Consider the following 23450-nt stretch of genomic DNA (forward strand, 5'->3'; position numbering starts at 1 on the left):
AAAAAAAAAAAAAAAGAACTCTTAACGATTCGGTGCATGTAACAATTAATCAATTTAAAAAATTTATTTTCAACCAAACATGAAACGAATTTTCATGAAAATAGTTGAATTTTCAACAAAATAATTAATTTTCTACCAAATAATTAAAATTTTAACCAAACGAGATGAATTCTAAACCAAAAATGAAATAGTAGCTTTTTAAAACAAAAACTGAACTTTTGTAACAAAAAATATTTCTGGATATTGCTGGATTGGTAAAGTAGTTTATGGATAGTACCACCGGGTCTCTCCTTGGTTTAGAACTGCACCACTGACACTGCCACAACTGTTAACATTCCATCTTAATTCTTATTTAAATTATAAAAAAATAAAATTATTTAGTTAATTTCAAAAATAATATTAATAAGTGAAGATTGATTTTATCAGACTACTGTATACAGTGCAGTTATGACTAGAATTTATATTAAATAGGAGAAAAGTAAGTTATAAAGATTGCGTTAAAAAAATTTGCTGTGAGCGTGGGTGAATTGAAGACCCGACAGATAACGCTATCTCGTGGGATGCTGGAGAATCGTCGAATGATCGAGCAATGGCGTAGGCGGCGATCTAGTGATAAATTAATTTTTACTGCTTCGTGGGTGGCAGCTGTTTCTATTGGTCGCAGATTATTGAGCACCTCCCACTTTCTTGTAGAACTTATTTTCTTTATCATTGTTTAATTCTCTCCTTGGATTATTTATTAAACAGGTATGTAAGAGTAATCATAGAATAATTGAGAGTTCGCAGACGAAGTAAATGGTTTAAAAAAATTTAACCGGATATCCTACATTTATTATAAATCAGTATAAGTGTTAAATATAGAGATATATAATTTCTTACCAAATTTTCTCTCGAATGAACTAAAACATTCAGATCAAAGTGGTTTCTTATATTTTATTACTCTAATTCTGAGTTTGAACAGGGAATTGGTAAAAAAATCATTCTCACTTTTCAAAATTATTTAATTAATTTGACATTTTTTAGTCATTTTTTACATTCGAAAACTCAATTAATAGAATCCAAAGAGAAACTCCAACTATTCTTGGTTAAAATTTAATTTGTTTTTGTTAAAAATTCTTCTGCTATATTTTTGTTTTGGAATTCACCTCGTTTGGTTAAAAATTCTACTATTTGGTTGCAGTTTTAATTTGGTTTCAATTCAATTTTGTGTTTAATATTCATTTTTAGCTTTGAAAGATCTACTATTTTGAAAAAATGCGTCGATTAGACTTGAAAATTCAAAAATTTGGTAGAAAATTAAACAATTTAGTTGAAAATGAACTTTTTTTTGTTAAACATTCATATTTTTGGTTCAAACTTCAATTACCGTGGTGAAAAACTAAACTGCTACTTTAAAATTTAAACTATTTATTCACAAATTTAACCAATTTGTTGAAAGCCATTTTTTTGTGTGTAAAATTAATTTTTGGTCTGAAAATGCACCTGATCCATTTTGGGTTAAACATTTTTCTTTGTAAGTTGCAAATTCAACTATTCGGTAGAAATTAAAACAGTTCGACTGTTAACGTTAAAATCTTTCATTCTTAACAGATTTAGAATCGTCCTGTAAAATCACTTATTGCTCACTTGTAATTTTCAAAGACATTAGCAATTGAACAATTCTTTGAATTTAAATATTACGCTCAAAAATGAAGATCTTAAATTGAACATTTTTGAAAGTAAAAGATTCTAGAATTACGACTTGTAATCTGAATGATATCAGAATTGAAAAGTTAACAATTGAACTTAAAATTTTAAAAAGTTGAAATTCAACTTATTCTAAATTGCATTATATCATGTGATACGAAATTTGTGATGTTTTAAGTGATTGGATAGATTTTTCTTCTAAAAGTTTCTAAAGTTCCCTGTCAAAAAATAAAGTAACTTTCATTTTCCGGTTTTTCCCGGTCTCAAAAAATTCCTGATCATTTTTCAGCCCAAAGGCCCCCCTGATTACTGCTATTCAACGTTAATTCTGTGAATAAATTCTAACAATAATTTTGATTTGACAGGACGACCTTTCAGGTGCCTAGAATATAAATGATAGTTTCCATGATTTCCTATTTCGTAGTTTTGTTTTCTACAATGGCAAATCTTGATTTTACTTCCGCAGTGACCTCGGATCAATGCCATGAAGGTACCTGTTGGTATCGACTACCTCGAGCCGGCACGCACTTACGCGTCCGTACCTCTCAGGTGCAAGGTACGTGCCTGAGTAGATAAGGTACGTATTGTACTCGCTCGTAGGTTATGATAGTTAAAAAGGCGTGGAGCTCATGTGCGTGCGTATTGATGTGCGCACCACGTTTATCTTAAACAAGGAAAAATGCAGTACACGCATTAGCACATTCTTCCGTGTGTGTAGTGGTCAGCACAATATGTATAGGAATAGGAAGATCAATTGGAAGAGAAAGGGAAAGAAAAGGAGAGGGATGTGGAGGAAGATGAGGAAAAACTTGAGGAAGGCTACAAAGAATGAGAAAAGAGGAAGAATTGAAGGAGGTGGTAAACCTCGTGGAGGAGGCTGCTGGATGCTGGGACCAGGAGAAGGAGAACTCGTGGAGAGGACAACAGGTTGGAGGTACTCTCAGGGATGTCTTCACCTCGATCAGAACCCTATTTATACTTTATTTATTATTCCCTTCAACTGAACATGTGACCATATTCACTTTATAATTACTGCAACTTTTTTAGGTATATTCCATGAATTATATAGTAAGCAAGATTCCATATGGAATTAGCAAGTGGTAATGGATTGGTAAATGTTATTGTATAAGCAATATAAAATTAGCAATTTGGTACCCGGTGGTACCACTATAGTATAAATCTCTTATCATGTTAAATTTATCTGCAATTAGGGTGAATACGTTAGGATTCCCTTATTATCGATGTAAGAATTGTCATCAATATGGTACCAGTATGGTAACAATGTGATACCAATGAAGTTATGAGTTTAAACGATAAGAACACAATTCTAAAAATTATTTTTATGTTGTGGCCAAATGCTCTTATATTATTTCTAAAATGTAACCATGATAGCAACAACCATAAGGATACCAATACGAATAAAAACATATTACCACTAGGTATCACATTGGTACCCAATACTTATTATGTTCTTATAAGGCTAAATTGCTCTAACAATAGGTTCCTAATATGAGAATGTGAATTTGGTAGTAATTTTAGCGTGTTGTTATTATATTAAATTGATATAAAATTGAGATACCTAAATTAGGACATTGGCACCATAATCTTTATGATTGATGGTAATAATATATATGTGGTACCACATTAAAGAAATGATAGACTTATATTAAAGTGATTTGACATTCAGCAGACCATGTTATTATTGTTAAATTTATCGGCTTTATCATTTTCTCCAGTTTTCTTATAATTACCTGGATTGTATCATTATGGTACCAATATGATACGAGACAACTACCATTTCCGAAAACTGCTATTAAAAGGTTGCAACTAACTATTTAAATTAACTGATCTGGTGTATTGTTAACAATTTTACTAAAGTCGTATCAATATGTACTCTAGAGGATGATAGTAACAAAATAACAGTACATTACAACAATGATACTATTGGTACCATGTTAACAACACTTATGTAAAAAGACTTGATTTTGAAGTATAAACAAGAAACAGGTTAGAACATTGTAATATGCAGTGGTACACATTCTCAGTTTAATTAAGCATCTAAAATCAAATTTGACGAATATGGACCATGTTCTAATGTTTTTATCTTATGTTAGATATATAGTCGTTTCACAGAGTTTATCACATTTTCTTCAATGATCCAAGAATGGTAACACAAAATGTGCAATTGAGGTTACTAATTACGACATGGTTAGCATTCAGCGGACATTAACCAGCAAATCTTCAAATATTTAAATGTAATGAGTTAAAATAGTGCTTTCTTTATTATATTAGGTTTACTATCCTTTATTATGATATATGCTGAAAATGCATGGTATCAAAAGTTATGAGTCTCAGGTTTTTAAATCTAAGAATATTAATTGGTACTATATTGAAAATATTAGTTTCCATATTGAATAGGTTTAAAATTAGGTCAGCAGTATGTGGTACCAGTGTATTATATGTAGTTTGTTTCCAAAAGTAGGAAAAAACTAGTTATAGGTGGGCAGAAAGGTTTTACATATGAAAGTAGTACGTGACAACATTTCATGACATTCAAATGTAAGGCTACCAAGGTGCCTACCCGCTCATATTAATCATGGAGAATGTACCATTACTACCAAAGTGGCACCAATGCCGTACCACGCAAGTTTTATTGTGAAACGTATTAACAATATTATGCCAACTTGGTGGTTATAAAGTACAATAAGAATATGGTACCACAGTCTTCCAATGTTTGTATCATCTTGATATCACCATGATATTACAATGCTACCGAGAATTAATATTTCTTGGGCATCAGGTATCAATTCAAAGGCGTTTTCAAGGGACTACAAGCAGTTTGATCAAGTAGATGATGTATATGGTCATCAGAGAGTGGTATCAGAGACCACCAGTTGCCCAGTTCGCCCGCCCCTAAAGCCGGACCTGCCCATACTCAACTTGTAGCCAAAGGAGGATGGATGCTACTGATGAGAAGAGTAGGGAAGAGAAGAGAAGGCCGCTGTATTCCTACTCTCCTATACGAGTAGGTAAGATAAGGACGAACGGACAAACGGACTGACGGAATCAAAGGTAGGGGATTCAGTCTTGCGGCCACGTGCTACACGAGCGCACGCCCCGCACATATACCGGCCGGCTACAGGTTCAATCACTCTTCGCGCCGTATCCTCATCCAAAAATTGTGTGCTATGATTTGCCTAGATTATATATTTTAAAGTGTAATTCTTCCTGGCAGAAAATTCGAGGTAATTTGCAAGTTGTCGCGTCAGGAATTGTAGAAGCGACGTTACTTTCTTTTAGTGCCTCAGTGATCAGGAATTTTCTATGGTTTATATGGTTTTGGAATACCAAGGGTGGACAATCGTATGCTGATTCCATGCATGGTTACCAAAGACGAAGAAGAAAAGTGTTTCTTGGTGTAGCTACAAACCAAGTGATACAGTGATCATGTTGGATTAGGAGTATGGTGCGCTTTTAGATCAAGTAGGTATTGCAAATCCTAATTGCATATCTTATTATTCTCTATTCTAGGAAGATTATCTCGTCAGTCTATTTAATTTCTTTGATGAAATCTTTTGATGAATCATGATCAATTCATAACAGTTTTAAATCTGCATGCATTGTCCTTCCGAGTAATTGAATTTTCTCATTACATATGCAAACGCAACTTACGTAAATGTCACTTAGTTTTCCTGATATGTTTTGACGCCAATCCATCGTTTTTAAACCAATAATAGTCACGTTTCATGCAAAAACAAAGGCTAGAGGTGAACATTCAACAAATAGCTCTTTGTGTAATCATTTGTTCCTTGGAAATACGAATGCTTTCAACATGCTGAAACGATTCTTGTCAAGATCGAATTGATAAGATTAAGATTTATTTCTTATATATCTGAGTGATATTGAATGTTAATAAATATAAACTATGTATCGAAGCCTAGAGGAATTACAATAGTTATTTTCAAAAGACTTTTAGACCATAATTTTTTTGAAGAGCATCAAGACATTGATGGATTTTGATTCCTTCCTTTCCAATAGCAACAATTATGTCCACCGAACTGACATAAAGAGCCATTCAGAAATGAAAAAAGTCATTAACTACAGAGCAAAATTGAACAGGATACAAGTAAAGTTTTTTTTATAGCTTGAATCCTCGAAGATTCTCTTTTTGACAGATCCACTTTGTACCCCTCTGTATCGATTGATCTCGACTTAATTGCAAAAATTCGATCGCTCGTTATAGGTTTAGATAAATTATCCTGGCTCGAATACCATATGCATTGAATTGTTGGTTGAAGTTTAACGAACTAGCCGACGGAGTGGGCTCAAAAAATCTCTATTCGCGCGCCGACGATTAATTTGTCACGGAGCCGCGAACAACAATTTTAACTGTCAGCCGTCGATGATATCTGAGTGACGTGCCGCTCACAACCGGTTCATTAATGTTGCAGTCGCCATTCGATCGCTTGTCACTCATTGGTGCCTGCAAACGATCGCGAGAAGCTCGCAAAACCAATTCGTGTTTTTCTCTTTTCTATATGCTTCTTCATGAAAAAAGCGTGTTGCAAACGTTCAATCATTACAACCTCGCGGTATCTTCGACGTGAGGAGGTTATAGTCTGCCAGGTGACTCAGCCAGGAAAAACTTCTGAGCGAAGATATAAATAGTATGGGGCTGCAGGTTATGGAGCTTATGGTTATTGTTGAGTTTCTTGCTTTCAGTTATATGCGGTCGTATCTGATAAATGTTCATGAGAAATCTTCACAGTTTTGTTTTAGAGTCGTTTCTTTTTTCAAGTAATTGAATCTTTATAAGATTTAGATTTTATTCATATTTCTGAATAGTTCAGGGGCCTTTTAAAAAACACATCACACTACCAGGGGGAGGGGTGGTCACATAGAATCTAATTAGTAAATCATCTAAATACAGACTTTTAAAAAGAATTTTTCTTTTTTTCCCTGTTATCATGAAACTTCCCCTTTTTTTTAATTTTCCCTTAAATTAGAACTTACTTAATGGACCCCCATAAAGAAATCTGCAAATATTTTTCGTTGAAAGTTTATTCTTTTTAATTCAAAAGTCTACTATTATATTTTATTTCACAATTCATCTCTTTTAATCAAGAATTCTACTATTCAGCAAAAGATTTAAGTATTTTGTAGAAAATACGTTTCTTTTTGTATTAAAATCAATTTTTCAACTGCAAATTTAACTATACTATTTTTTGTGGAAAATTCAACTGTTTCGTAGAAAATTCGTCTTATTGACATAAAAATTTAACTTTTTTATTGAAAACTTGTCGTTCTTTGTGGAAAATTTTTTCAGTTTCGAATAAAATTAAACTATTGTGTTAAACATTAACCTTTCGGTTCATTAAATTCATATTTTCGGGTTGAAAATTCAACTGTTATCTAGAGAATTCACCTTTTTGGTTTAAAAATTCAACAATTTGGTTGAAATTATTTTTTGCTCTTGACTAAAATAAAATATCTTTCCTGGTTTAAAATTTGTCTTTTCAGTTTGAAATTTCATCTCTTTCTCTTCGAAACTATCTTCTTTTTTTAAAAAAGCAAATGTTTGGTTAAAATTAATCTGTTTGGTTAAGGATTCAACTATCGAATTTTGGTAAAAATACGGATTTTTTAAGTTGTATTTAACTCTTCTTGATAAAAAATTAAAATCTTTTTTTATTGATATGTCTACTTCTATATTTTTTCTTGACTATTCACTTTTTTGATTCGAAATTAAAATCCTTTTTTGTTGAAATATCAACTTTTATATTTTTCAGTGAGAATTAATCTTATTTGGCTGAAATACTACTACTTGGTTTGAAGTTGTACTTCTTTGATGAAAATTGATTTGTTTTTTGAAAGTTCATTATTTCACTAGCAAATTTAGAAAATTAAAGTGCTCCATTTAGAGTCCATATATTTTGCTTAAAAGTTAAAATGTTGTCGAAGCTTTTTAAAATATTATATGTGTATATGTTTTGTATTTTATTTTAGGCTTATAATCAAATGAAATCAAAGCCAACATTTTTATTAATGAGTGAGATGACATTAATTATAAGATTTTACAAATTTTTAATTACGTAATGTATAAAACGTAAACACTCTGATAATTTTAAACTTACTGTTTATCAACAAGTTTGATAGTGAACGACTTTACCGTGCCTGTTTGAAACTGACTAGAATATTAAGGCGTAACATTTCGGTATGAAATATTGTATGAATTTAGAATTTTTTTTATAAGTTAAATAAGTTCGAAATGTAGACAATATAAATCTACGTTGTTTAGCTGCAGTGTTTTTATTTTAAGGAAATAAAAGTATAACAAATTGAAAAGTTTGAGCCGGTATTACATTATAGTTTTGCATACTGGAAATCCTTTTGAACAGTTAAAATATTGTATTATAAGACATGAGTGTTTATTTTGGTATTAACATGAATAATATTGATAATAAATAATATTTATGTGAAAACATCAGTGAATGTGATTTTTAACACGCGATGAAAATGAAATGACTAAAAACTCTCGATACAAAAACCGACAGAATCAAGGATATTTTATTTGTCATAAGGTCATTTTGTAGAATGTTATATATTCAACCTTCCAGAGCGCCAATAAATAAAAATAGGAGCCTCGCGCCATCAAAGTAACACCCACGCTTTAAAAATGATCTAGGAATTTAATTTCGTAACGCAAATCAGTCTCTGATAAATATTACTCATTTAGTATAAATTATGACCGAATAAGGTGGTTATTGTTAGCTTCCTGGCAGCCTTTATTTTCATATTTTTCCATATTTTCTTCAAGTTTGAATGTCAGTGCTATGATATCTCGATTTCAAATCGAGGTTGGAAACAAATATCAGTCGATTGAAGACCTACCGGATTTTATTATTATTATGACCTGAGTATGCTAACTGAACCGGTATATCCGTGAATGCGAATCTTTATTAATTCGTCATTCAGCTGGAAGGACTTTAGATCAAATTGATGGCCGTATAGTTGTCGCGATAACGTAATATTTCTTTTTAATTACGGTAACTTGATTGTGAGTTCGTAGAAGTTAATCGCTAACAATTTTACACTCAGAATTGTATTTGGAATGCACAAAAGTATTTGCAGAAGAATTAAATCAAGATTTAGGTGAGTGTTCTCAACAGAAAAATATTTGCAATCAACCTTACTTTTGCGAATTTTTATGTATGCGAAATGGCCTCACGTAAAACAATAAGAATTATACTTTTCTTTCTGCATTTATGCTTGTATTTTTGAAATTGAACTTCTCAAAATATACAAAAACTTTTTAGTCCAATTGTTTTCTGTTGAATGGATTAAAATTGACTTAAGTTCTTTTAAAACTGAGATTTACTTAAATTATGTTAAATTGGTCTTGGGTAGATTTATCCTTTATTTCATTTTAAAGTTAATTGAACTTACATGAGATTCATCAAAATTCATTAGACGTTGACTGATTCATATTGAATTCACCTGAATTTAGTGAAATTATTTTGATAAAAAACAGCTTTGAATCAAATTTGAATTTAGTAGCTTTAATTTTAATTTTGGCTGAATTGACTCAAATGAATACAATTTAATTCAAATTTAAAGGAACTTATTTGAATTTACCTGAATTTCCTTTAAATTTAGTTGAATGCAATGTAATGTTAGAATTCGCATTAAATTTATGTATAATAGTCAACATCCTATGAAATTAATTTTTATAAAAATTTGGCTTTAATTCACGCGAACTTATTTGAGTTAACTTTATACTTCAATAAGTTGAATTGGAATTACTTTTGATTTTAATAAATTGTAAGTATTTTAATAAAATTCTTCTTAAATTAGTTAATTATGAATTTGCTAAAATGGTCGACTTTTAAGTGACAAAGTACTGAAATTTGAGTGGAAATCATTTTACTCATTTTTTAAACAAATGGAAAACTCTATCTTGTTTGGTTAATTGAATTAGTGAAAGTTCACTGAAGGAAATTAGTGACATTTAACTGAATATTAGTAATTGACAACTAAATTAATCAATGATTGACCTTTTTAATTTTAATTAGTAATTTTAAATCAATTACTATGAATTCATTATACCATTCGAGGCAGTATTGTCTGGCTTTTAATTTCAATATCATTAATCAACTTGTTAATGAACTTTTATATATTGTTATAGTTTTCCACATTAAAAATCAGGTTTTATTCTGGTTTTCGTGAACATTTTAAACAAAATATTCATAGAATTTAATTTAGGTCTGATGATTATGAGCTTAAAATTCAGAAAAAAGTTGTATTCACTACTCACATGTTCATCATAAATTTTGAAAATTTATTAAAATTATTTAATCATATTTAGGCACCTTTTAAATATTAGAGAAAAAATATGCTACCTTCACCGACAATTTTCATAATAAGTAAAATTGTCCCATTTTAAAATTAATTCGAAACTAATGTATTCACAGTTTCATAACAAAAATACAGATATTTTCAAATGATTGACTTCTATTTGATACACACGTCATAATTAGAGTAAGATAATTTATTGCGCTGAAGTTCAGCTCGACTTAGACGCAATTATAAATATTTTGGTTCGCATTCAATTATCATTTTAGCTTCATTTAATTCCGTAACTTTGATGAAATTGTAATTCACGGATCTGAGCGAAATTAAGAGTAATATTTTAAATTAATAAATATCCACTTATTTTTATTTATTTTAGGTTGTGCAGAATATGTTCTTCACTAGTCTTTTATCTCTACAATTTCTTTTGCTCAACTTCTGTTTTAGCAGAATGAATTAAAAATTTGATGAAGGAATTATCAGAGAAAGATAAATTACTGCGCGTTTTGTCATTTTCGAATTTCGAAGTTTTTAAAAGTATTCAATCTGCAAACTTGTGGAAATTAATTACTGACAATTAATGGCAATTTGATAATTTTAAATTATATTAATTAATCAAACTAACTATAGTGATATTGTCAAGCTAGTATGTTACAAAATGGACTAATCTTGCTAATTGTTAAAGAACACCTTCAGGGTCGGCTTGGGATTGAAGCATATCCGTCGAAAAATGTTTTAAACCGGATCAAAACAAAATTTTTAAATTGTTTCCTAGGATAAGAATATTTTTTGAATAGCTAGTCAACCCACTTAGAAATTATTTTTTAATATATTTCGATTTCTCCCTCAGACCGTCGGAAATATGTGATTTTTCAGACTTTCAGATGTGCAAGGCGACCCTAAAATAAGCCCTTGTCCAATCCTACTTGATAATTTCTTGATAATTAAATATAAAAAATACCTTTTTCGATCAAACCCTTGCATTCATTCATAATCTAATACAAAATAGGCCCTCGTATAATCCAACTAAATAATTTCTTGATAATTAGACACAAAATAAGACTTTTTGTGACCTAATTGTTAAAATTGGTATTAAAAAAAGCATAAAATACTCTTTTTAAGATCCAAATAGATATCTTGTTGATAATTAAATACAAAATTCATTCCTTTTCCGATCTAACTATATAGTTTCTTAATAATTGATCAAAAAATAATTTCTTTCTGAATCCAGCTCTTGCATTTGTTAATAAATAAACATCAAAAACTCTTTTCTTGATCCAAACTGATGATAATTCTCACTGAAAAAACGTTTTGGAACAGGCCCATCAGCAATTTATGTAATATAACCCCCGGACATGAATACCTTTTTAAATTGCTACTCAAGTAGAAATTGATTTTTAGAATATAATTACCCACCGCTTAATTTCTTTATCAGGGGATGATCTTAGAAGTGTTGCTTGTATGATCCGTGTGACGTTGAAATAAAGCTGTGCTGGAAAAATCCGTGTGATAAAGGGATAACTTTACTATATTTTCTATATTTATGTGATACCATATTGGTTGTTGGTTCACATCGGTATCTTACCAAAATGTAGAACTCATTCGACATTATGTTACCAATCTGACAAATGTAATACCTGCGAGAAACAAGTGTATAGTAAGATGATTTGAATTTGAAATATACTGATAAGAACCAGGAAGCAAAATGGAACTATGGTGACATCCATTGCCAGTTTAATAATTAAACATCTATAATGCATAAGAAAATGTAATGAATTCACATAAAAACGCCGATCCTCAAGAGTATGCCGATTCGGTTTTATTTTTGAGTTGTAACAAAAATGAGACATCAGAGAATGATAATGCAGCTATTTTTATGTTACTGCATTAACTTAAGGTATTCTTATTTTAAAAAATCTTATTTCGAGAACATAACAAATGAGCTGCAACAAAAATTATTCCACTGTTTTTTGTGTGTGGACCATGTTCTAATGTTTTCATCTCATGTTCTAAGAAGCTTAACACTAAATGTAGGATTAGGAGTTACTAATTAGGATAGTTGTGATATTCATCAAGAAAAAAAATATATCAATATTGTCATCCTGGTTCGTTACATAATTGACTGATCTAGTTGGCTGCCGATGAAGAGCGTTCAGCCAATAAGAACACAATTACCCGCAGCTTAATTTGGTTAAAAGTGGGTGCCCTTATAATTGTTACTACATGATCCATGCTACGTAGAAATTAATGTGTGATCAAGGTGTACGTTACCACAATGATACCAACTTTTTATCATTTGAAATTAGTATTAAAAAATGACAACTTTACTACATTTTCTACAATTTATGTGATTCAACAAATTCCAACTATGTAGTGGCGTACATTGTTAGTTTAATTGAATCTACAATCAAGTTTGATGGATATGGGCCATGTTTTCTTCTTAGGTTAAAAAAGTTTACCAGAGCTAATCATTGTTTCTACTATGATCCAAGAATGATATCAGAAAAGGTACAATTGGGGTTACTAATTAGGACATTTGGGATATTCATGAAGAAAATGTATATAATGATCCGTGCGAAATTGATATTAATGTGTGCTGGATGTGTAGTTTGTGGTCATATTTATGCGCCTCTGCAAATGGACCATGAACCATGGACCATGCTCTAATGTTTTTCTCTTATTTTAGAAAATTTTATCAGAATTTATCGTTGGTTCCATAATTACATAAGAATGGTACCAAAGTACTCAGTGGGAAGATAGACATTTTCATTTGGAGGATGCCCCAAAGATGCCCTGTGGTTGTCCATATCAGTCAAATTGATGGCTCAAATACGTCTCATGTCTTAATGACGTCCTTAAGATATCAGACGTATTTGCGCCTTCAATTAGACAGACATTGATGTCCTAAGGAACTCTTTAGATATGTGGGAATGAGGTTAATAATTAGAACATTTAGAATAATCATTAATTCAACAATCTATATCGATATTGTCAACCTGGTACGTTACAAAATTGACTGATCTTGTCAGCTATTGCTGAACACCTACCAGCAAATAAGAACACAATTCACTTGCAGCTTAATTTTGTCAACAGGTGCCCTTATAAGTGTTGCTTCTATGATCCGTGTGACATTGATATTAATGTGTGCTGGATGTGTAGTTTGTGGTCGTATTATGCGCCTCTGCAAGTGGACCATGAACCATGGACTATGTTCTAATGTTTTCTCTTATGTTGTAAAAGTTTATTAGAATTTATCATTGGTGTTAGAATGGTATAAGAATGGTACCACAATAACCAGAGGGAACCAGACATTGTCATCCTTAAGACATTCCAAAGATTTCAACCTGGCACGTTACAAAACTGACTGATCTTGTTGGTTTCTGATGAAAATCTTCTAGCCAATAAGTACATAATTACCCGCGACTACATTTGGTTAACACAATGTGTACTTCTAATAGTTGCTTCTATGATCAGTGTGTCGTTGAAATTAATTTGTTCTGGATGTGTCGATTGCGTTAGGATTGATGTGCCTCGGGAAATGGACAATGAACTATGGACCATGTTCTAATTTTTTTCTGTTATGTTATACAAGTTAATTAAAATTCATCATTAGTTTGACAATGGTATAAGAATGGTACCACGATACCCAGAGGGAACCAGACATTGTCATTCTGAGGAGATTCCAAATATGACAACTTGGTACGTTACAAAACTGACTGTTTTTGTTGGTTGATGATAAACATCTTCCAACCAATAAGAACATAATTATCCGCAACTTCATTTGGTGAACACAGAGTGTACTTCTAATTGTTGCTTCTATGATCCGTGTGACGTTGAAATTAATGTGTGCTGGATGTGTCGATTGCGGTAGGATTGATGTGCCTCGGGAAATGGACCATGAACTATGGACCATGTTCTAATTTTTTTCTCTTATGTTATAAAAGTTAACTACAATTTATCATTAGTTTGACAATGGTATAAGAATGGTACCACGATACCAAGAGGGAACCTGACATTGCCATCCTGAGAAGATCCCAAAGATGACAATTTAGTACGTTACAAAACTGACTGTTCTTGTTGGTTGATGATGAACATCTTCCAGCCAATAAGAATATAATTACCCACAGCTTAATTTGGTTAACAGGGGGTGCCCTTATAATTGTTGCTTATATGATTCGTGTGACGTTGAAATTAATTTGTGTTGGATGTGTAATTAGCGGTCGTATTTATGCGCCCCGGCAAGTGGCGAACTCCGTTAACTTGGTAATGGTGCCGTATTGTCGTAAACACGCTGTTACGAGGCGACTTTTGAGACGAGTCGATAAGTCTTGTGCTAAAAGATCGACCGCTTGCGGCGCTCGTTCGAAACGGATTTTATCGTCGTTTAGCTTCACTCTGTGTTTGCGGAGAAACGTGGCTTTTCACTGCATATCCGCACCCAGAACGATGTTTATAATTCTCCGTGAAAGACACCTTTTATAATTGCGTAGCTATAGCACGCCATTAATCCCTGGTACTCGTTACACCACGCTTACTATTTCAAACAAGAAGTAGTTTCAACTTTCCTCCCTTTTTTTTATCGAACGAGAAAAAAGTTTTACTGATATTTATGCCTAGGATTGGAAAAAAGCAAAAAATGATTATGTAAAGTCATTCGGCAGACGCATTTGCCTTTGGCATTGTAACTTAAGAAAAGATTGTTTAGAACGGTTTGGGACTTATTTTAATAGTTAAAATAAACAGTGTGGTAGCAAAATCTAATTTTCAAAGTTTCCAGACTGTTCCCTGATTTTTCCCTGACCAATTTTTCATTTTTCCTAACTATTAATATTCAAAGACTAGCCTTTTGAAATTGTAACGTTTTTAACATAAAATCCTTTATAAGTAAAGTAACATAATTTTAGATTAAAATAAAAGTATTTTAAATGCATTTCAACCAAAAAATGTTTAACAAAATAATTACATTTTTAACAAAATAGTTGAATGTTCAATAAAATTGTTGAAATTGCATCCTAACAATTTGAAGGTTCAACCAGATGAACAAATGTTCAACAAAACAGTTGAATTTTTAACAAATTACTTACATTTTTTATTTATAAAGATAAATTTTCAACCACGTAGATGAATTTTTAAATGAAAAAGCTTAAACTTCAATAAAAAACAGTTAAATTTTCAACTACTAAATAGTTGAACTTTCAACATGCAAAGGTGAGTTTTCAACTAAAGGGAAAGATTAAACTTGTATTAAACAAGCTGCATTTTTCAATCAATTAGTTAAATTTTATCCGAATAGTTGTATTTTCAGTCTAAAACGATAAATTCTCAACAAAAATAAGTAATAGTTAATATTTTCATACAAAGGACCAAATTTCAACCAAAAAGAAGACTTTTCAACAAACAATATTAATTTTTGACTAAAAAAGGGGGAATTTTTAACAAAATACATGCATTTTCAATCAGTTGAATTTCAATTAAAAAATATCAATTTTTACCAAAAATGAGAGTTTTCAGTGCACAACTGAATAAAAAGAAAACTAAAATGACGAATTTTTAACAAATGAATATTTTCTAATCAAGAAAGAAAAAAGTTAATTCAAGTTTTTACTTTCAAGCCAAACGACGTATTTCTATACAGTAGTTTACTTTTCAACCAGAAAATATATATAATATGTTGACTTTTAAGGGGGTATCCCTATATAGATCGCGAAAAATCGAAGAAAACTGTCGGAATTTTTTGTAACAAAACTGCACAATATTTCAATCTCAAATGTGGACTGATATTTACTGACCTTTCATTACAATCATAAAAAATCTCAATGCAAAATGTTAATAAACAAATCCGCTATGACGCGCGAAAGTTGACAACTTTTTTTTTATCTCTGGTTTTATGGGCAATGCCATCGTTCGTGTGCCTATCTGAAACATTTAAATCGGTCTTTTTTGTTATTAAAGATGTATACCTCCTCCATATAACTATTTTCAAAGCATGCACAAACTATTTCACAAAATGACAGAAAAATCTAATTTTTCGAATTTTTTATTATTTATTATTTATGCAAATAAGTGGTTAAATAAGAATTTTGCACAAAAACAAAGAGGTATATCGACTAGAAAATTAAATTATCTTTAAAATGGCGTTTTTTTCTATTCGATAAGTTGAAAATTCGCTGAGTTCTCGTGCCCATAAACTCGGAAAAATCTGATTTCGAGATAAACGCGTTTAAAGTTTGCGATAGATAATGTCTACCTGCTCCGTGCGCTGAAAGACGTTAGCGACAATAGCCATAGCAGCTAAATTGCTTCGAATTTCGATATAAAATTTTAACAGAGTACTCTTGAAATGTTATACTTTTGATTTGTACAATAAAAAAATCTATGTTTCCATAAATCTATATAGGGATACCGCCTTAAGAAAAAAAAAGAAATTTCAAACCAAAAAGGTTTTAGATTTTCAACCAAAAATGGAAAAGTAACATTTTTAGTTCAAATAATAATTGGCTTAAACCCAAGGCAAACATTTTCAACAAAATATTTAAATTTTCAATTAAACAAATGGACTTTCAACTAGAATAGTTACATTTTTATTTAAACCAAAAAAGATTTTAATTTTAAATATAAAAAATAGTTGAATTCAACAGAAAAATACGAATTTTCAACCATACAGTTGCATTTTATAAACAAAATTCTACTAAAAAAATACATTTTTAAATTAAAAAGACAGAAATTACAAAAAATTTGAATCTGCAATCAAGAAAGATTTCAGTTTCATTTTCCACACCAAAATATGCATTTTTCCGCAAAAAGTTAATTTCCTCCCAAAACAGTGTAGTTTCTATCGAAAAAAGGTGAATGTTCACAACACCTGTTGAATTTCCATTAAAAATTCAGGACTTTTTAACGAAATTATTGAATTTTACACCAAATAATACAATTTTTAACTAAAAATGTAATCGTGAGGAGAAAGCAACTGTGAAAAGAATAAATTGAAAATATTTGAAGCCCAGAGTATGTAGGATATATATATATATATAGAATCTTAAAAAAAGGAATAAAACAAATTCAAATTAAAATTTAAAATATTTAATTTGAAAATTAAAGATGCATTATCTCTGACAGTTTTTTAAGTGTCTCTTATAGAAATTTCCTAACCATTGCAAGATTTTTTTTTTAATCCCTGACTTTCCCTGACCAATAAAATTCCCTGATTTTTGACTGATTTCCAGGTTTTCCCTGACCTACAGTCACCCTCTATTATTATTGTAAAGGCTTAGAAAAATCTTTGTTTTGAAAAAGGGCCCATTCTATGCGATAAATATTGTTCACGAAAGGTTTCATCATTACGAACAGTTATTTCTGATAGACTTTGATAATGTTTAGACCTGTTCTTTGTATGATTTGAAAATAAAAGTGGAAACTGTTTTTTTTTTTTAATAGGAGGACTGAAAAGATTTAAAGCTGAGTCTGTCGAGGAGGATGTAAGGAGTTTATAAAGAGTGACGATAAAACGAAAAAGGTTTTGGTGCAAGGATTTGCATTTGGTGAAAAAATGAGGGTGGCTCTGTCGTGGACGAGGAAAGTGCGGAGAGAGGCGGATGGTGACATGAAGTGAATAAACGAGGTCGGATGGACGTGGGCGATTTGTCGAACGTGGCTGGATTGGCTGGACCTGGTACCAACCACTGTTCGCCAGGAGTTGGTATCATTGGCAGTACTACGGGGTGGTGGACCTCGTCACCGTCCAATACCACGACACCAGCCAATACTGACGTAGTAAGTTTTACATAGTATATACCCTCAAAATGTACACTATCGATAGATAGAATTGGACCGCTAACTGCATAACCTATTTAAAATTAGCCTTAGCTTGGAAAGGTGATAGCGCAGTCTTAGAGTACACATAAAACTATCGGTGAAAAAGGCCTTGACAGCTTATTAAATTCTGCGTTAAATGAGCTCTAGTTGAAGCAATTTGCTGTCGTGGGTTTTATATTATCATGTAAGAAAGACAAAAATAAAAGTCCGATTCTTCAGAAATGTTGTGCTTCAACTTCAATTCTTGCCAAGGAGTTACGGAAATAAATCGATTAATTTGTTATGCATATTTGCACAAAAAGTTTAGTATTTCATTAACCCGTAAAGATTTTTCAATTTTCAATGTCACAAATGAAAAGTCAAATCTTAAAGATCCCCTTGGTAAAATATATGAATTCGAAAAATTCATCTTCCTAGGTTCTGCCGAGAGTTGAAGTTAAAGTACATTTATTGTGATTATACACTCGGGCCCATTATTATCCAGGATCTTTTGATTTAGGCATCATTCACTCCGCTGATACTCTTTTTATAAATTATTTATCGCCACACTTTTCGATCTGTTCCTTCACGTCCATTCATTTTCTCATGCAAGCTCTTGAGTTTTTATGGCTTCTCTTGTCATCTTCCATTCTCTCAACATGCCCAAACTAGCCCCACCATTTTGTTTTAGATATGTCAATTAGTATCTCCTCTACAACGCATTCTTTGAGGATTATCTCATTACTCACTTTGTTTATTGGTGTTTTGCCACATATCATGCGCAGGACTTTTATCTTAATCGCGTTAATTTTACTCTTATCGGTATAAATATATAATTATGTATTACTTGTTCTATTCTCTCATCTTTTAGGTCAATGTTGCACATTGTTTTCTCACTATTTCCTTAAAAAAACATAATTTTTGTTTTATTTACGTTAATTTTGAGTTCCATGTTCTTCATGCTTGTTTTCAGTTTGCTGAATATTCTTTGCAAATATTCGATTGACTCTGCCATGAACAGAGGCGGCGGAAACTTAGGGGGCACAGGAACGAATGCCGCCCCCCCCTTCTGGAAAGCGATCAGAGAGGAGCAAAGTATTGAGTTACCCCCCTCTGAAATCGAATGATTAAATTCATCGAATCTTTTGACTTTTTCCAAAATAGATGTTTCCGAATTTTGCTTGAATATAGATCGGCAGCTACGAAAAAACATTAAAATCTTTTGTCTGTGATTGTCACTCAGCTGAGCACTCAGCCGTGAACAAACAAAAGCGGAGCGGGCTATAATGAGTTAGTTGCCACCCACCTTCAGCCCCAAAATTGGCGCTATAGAAAAGTCCCACTGAATTTGAAAGAAATCTGAAATCTGTGAAATGTTTAAAAAATAAATGTAGTAATATTTGTGAAATGATTGAAATGTTTGGGAAATTATTTAAGTCTTTGTGAAGTATTTTAAATCTTTTCGAAATTTTCGAAATTTTTGGGAAATCTATCAAACTTTGTGAAATTCGTTAAGTCTTTCCAAAATCTTTGTGAACACTTTGAAACCTTTGTGAAATCTTTAGGATACCATTGGAATCTTTCTGAAATCTTTGGAAATATTTTGAAAATACATTTGGTAATATTTGTGAAATTATTGAACTCTTAATGAAATTATTGAATCTTTGTGAAATTTGTTCAATCCTTCCGAAATCTTTGCGAAATATTTGAAATCTTTGTAAAATCTATGAAGAACCTTTGAAATCCTTCTGAAATGTTTGGAAATATTTGAAATATTTTAAAAATATATTTGGTAATATTTGTGAAATTATTGAAATTTGTGGGAAATCCTTTGAAGTCTTTGTGAAGTGTTTTAAATTTATCCGAAATTTTTTCGAAATATTTGGAAGCTTTGAAAAATCATTCAATTCTTTCTGAAATCGTTGGAAATCTTAAAAATATTTCTGAAATATTTGGGAAGTCATTGAAATTTTTTTGTAATCTCGAAATCTACCTGCAATTTTTGCGAAATCTGTGTGAAATCTTTGAAATATTAAAAAAATATTCGTTGATGTTTATGAAATTATTAAAATCTTTAAGAAATGATTGAGGTCTTTTTGAAGTCTTGTAAATCTATCCAAAATCTTTGAAAATTGAATTTTATACCTGAATTTAGCATTTATTATTTTTTAAAATTTATTTCTTATGTTAAAGTTTGACAAAGTTTTATATTATTATACTACGTAAAACGCTAACCCACGTACCCACACTATCCTGAGATCTAAACCTTCGTCGAAGAGGGCCATTTTTAGACACTTGTCTATGGATATAATAAATAGCCATGAAGACAAAACGCAATCATGTTTTAACACCTTGCAGTTGTTTCCTATTAACCCTTAAACGCGCTTTGTTACCAGCATATATTGTTTTTATTGCTTGTAAGATTCATCCATGGACTCCGTAGTCTTTCAGGACTTTCCAGAACAAAATTCCTTAAAAATCGAATTTTATTTTGCTCTTTTGCACGTGATAATTCAATATCTACAGGGAAAAATTACTTTAACTAAGCCTCATCTAGTACAGAATTCAATCAGATTTGAAACGGTTCAATAAGAAAAATTAAACTGTATTCTGGACCTTACCATGTCAAGACTATTTTTTAATAGGTCACCCGTTTAGTGGTCTGATACTATCCGTCGCAAGAGTACTTTCTTAAGTTACCAGGGTGTCTACCTGACCGGGAAATCGGAAAAATCGGAAATTTCTGTCACAACGAAAAAAACGGAAAATGGCCCGGAACTTGGTTGAGGGACCGGGATTTTTCTCTCAAATCTACTAGTATGGAAATTAAATCTGTGAAATCCAATGTGTCATATATATAAGTTCGAACCAGCGAACATGAATCTGAAGTAAAATGTTCAAACTGTTTAACATTTGACTGAATAGGGCGATTCCAAAAAGTAATTAAGACTTTATTTATATAAAATGTACTGTTTTATCCTTTTACAATAAAACGTGATATCTAGGCGGTTTTCGGGTATCTCATTACAAATTTCTGTTAAAAATTTGGATAATTTCAAAATTCAAATGGCGAACCCAATATGACAGAATGAAACTAAAGAAATGAACGGCCATTTTGGATCCATTATTTAAAATTTGCAAATTTTGGATTTGAAAGCGGTGACCTCCAAACGAATTATAATGTGGACTTTGGTTCAGGAAATTTTCTCAAAGAACCATAATTTTGAGTTTGAAACAGGAAATTTTCTAAAATAAATATAATTCTAAGTAAGAACTGGGACCCTCCTGAAAATTCCTATATAGGAACCTACATAGAATCCTATATAGGATCCTACATTGGAATCTATATGTTTAACCTATAGGATATGACATAGGATCATATAAAGGTTCCTTATAGGATCCTATACATACATATATAGGATCCTGTATAAGTTTATGTATTGGGCCATATCCAGATGCGCAGTAATATTCTATGTCATCTACGGCTGCGCAGAACTTTTTTTAGTCCTTCCGGAGCACCTACAGATATACGTACCATTAAATACTATGTGGTACCATTAGTTAGGTACCATTAGGTACCTTATTAGGAAGTGTTATATACAGGTACCTATATAGGATCTTATGTAATTTCCTATAGGTGGCACCTATAGGTGAAACATACAGGATCCTATATAGAATCCTATATAGGTTCCTGTATCGGAGCCTAAAAAGGAAACTATACAGCAATTTTCACTAGGGGAATTCTCGTAAAGAATTATATTTTTCATTTCAGTTTTACTTTAGAACATGAATATTGATTAAGAATTGCAATTTTTACTTTAGGATAGGGAGTTTCCGGAAGGCGTTATAATTTTCACTTTAGAACAGATAATTTCCACGAAGAATTATAATTTAGCCTTAAATCTGTCGATTTCCATAACGAATTATTATTTGAATAATTATTTCTAAAATTCCATGTCCCACAATTAGAAATCAGACATTTTTCTGAATTATTGTCGAGTACGACAGTGGTAGGTTCAAATCACAACGCGAGGAAGAAAAATCGAGTTTAATTTCGAAAAACTCTCTTCTACAGATGTTTTACCATAATTATACTTCGAAATTGGCAAAATCACAATTATGTGCATGATTAAGGTGCTCTTTCTTTGAAACAAATACTTTTTTTGTATTGCAAAACTTTTGTTTTACTTATTATGTGGGTATGTATCATGCAATACATTTTTTAGAATAGAAACTACAGTTATATAGATGCGGGCTCGATCAGGTGGCAAATTATTTTCTACTATAAGGGGCCGTTTAAAAAATACGCTACATTTTCAGGGGGTGATGGATAAACAATTTTAGTAACGATTTATAACGTAAGGGCCAGGGTTTGACGCACAATGTGACATCACACATAGAAAATATAAATATTCATTATTTTTAATTGAAAAGTCTACTATTATACTTTTGGTTTATAATTAATCCCTTTTGGTTAAAAATGCTACTTTTTGTTGCAGATTTAACTGGTTTATTTAAAGTTCGTTGTTTTTGTTAGTTGAGAAGTTTGAGAATATATTTATTCCAACTGAAAATTTAGCGATTCTATTTTTCGTTCAACATTGATTTTTTTTTTAGTGGAAAATTATGCACTTTTGCATTTTTAATTGAAAATTAATCTTTTTTGTGGAAAATTCAACTTTTTGGTTCAAAGTTGAACTACTTTCTTGAAATTTTATTTTCCTGGATTGGGATCTAACTGTTTTATGAAAAATTCGTTCTTTTTTCGCTAAAAATTAATTTTTTACACTGAAAATTTAACTATTCTATTGTTGGTTCAAAAATGATCTTTGTTCGTTGGAAATTCATCTTTTTTTGAAGACAATCAAGCTTCTTGATTGAAAATTTTACTACTTGTTTGAAATTTGAGCTGTTTTGTTAAGAATTAATTTTATTAGTTTAAGATTTATCCGTGTAGTTGAGAGTTTCATTATTCTGTTAAAAATCCAAATATTTTCTTTAAAAAAATTATATACATAATATAAAAACATTTTCTTGTAAATTCAACTCGTTTGTTGAACGTTCCTCTTTTTGGATAAAAAATTCAAATGTCTTTTTCAAAATTAGATTATTTTAATGAAAATAAAAAAGTTTGGTTAAAAACTTATCTTTTTTGTTCGGAATTTCACTTGCTTGGTTAAAAATTCTACTTTTCGAATTGAAAATACACCTTCATTAGTAGAAAAGTTCTTCTAAAAAATTTGTCTTCTTGGGTTGAAGATTCGGTGAAAAATGGAATTGTTTGTAGTTGAAGATAATTTTATTTTGTTTGAATATTAAATCATTTGGTCGGAAACTTTTGTTTGTTTGTGTTAAAGCATCAACTATTGGTACACCATAAATGAAAATGCATCTCTTTTGGATAAAAATTAATCTTTTTTGTTTGAAAATTCAACTATTTTTTATGAAAATGCAATATAATTTCACTTGAAATAATAAAGGTTTCCTTATGAATCTAATATAATGCTTATTCATTAAAATAATTTAAAAGAATTTATATCCCTGTTTTTTTAAAAAATCACCCTACATCCCCTGTCTTGATAATTAGCATTTTAAGCGATGTAGGCTTAAAATAAACACACACA

General features: G+C 31.0%; 1 protein-coding gene across 2 annotated transcripts in view; it reads left to right on the forward strand.

Moving 5' to 3' along the window:
* Window positions 1-4755: 4755 nt before the first annotated feature.
* LOC117167063 overlaps window positions 4756-23450 on the forward strand; it is a 39785-nt gene continuing 21090 nt past the window's right edge. Inside the window, exons 1-2 of one of the 2 annotated variants that reach the window (XM_033351657.1) lie at window positions 4756-5169; window positions 17470-17805. In XM_033351657.1, the coding sequence (XP_033207548.1) occupies window positions 17659-17805 (147 nt within the window). In that variant the 5' untranslated portion in view covers window positions 4756-5169; window positions 17470-17658. Of the gene's footprint in view, window positions 5170-8568; window positions 8839-17469; window positions 17806-23450 lie in introns of those variants that run through there. The other variant, XM_033351658.1, reaches the window with a different exon arrangement.

This window comes from Belonocnema kinseyi, chromosome 2 (assembly GCF_010883055.1).
Source record: "Belonocnema kinseyi isolate 2016_QV_RU_SX_M_011 chromosome 2, B_treatae_v1, whole genome shotgun sequence".
NCBI classification, from domain to species: Eukaryota; Metazoa; Arthropoda; class Insecta; order Hymenoptera; family Cynipidae; genus Belonocnema; species Belonocnema kinseyi.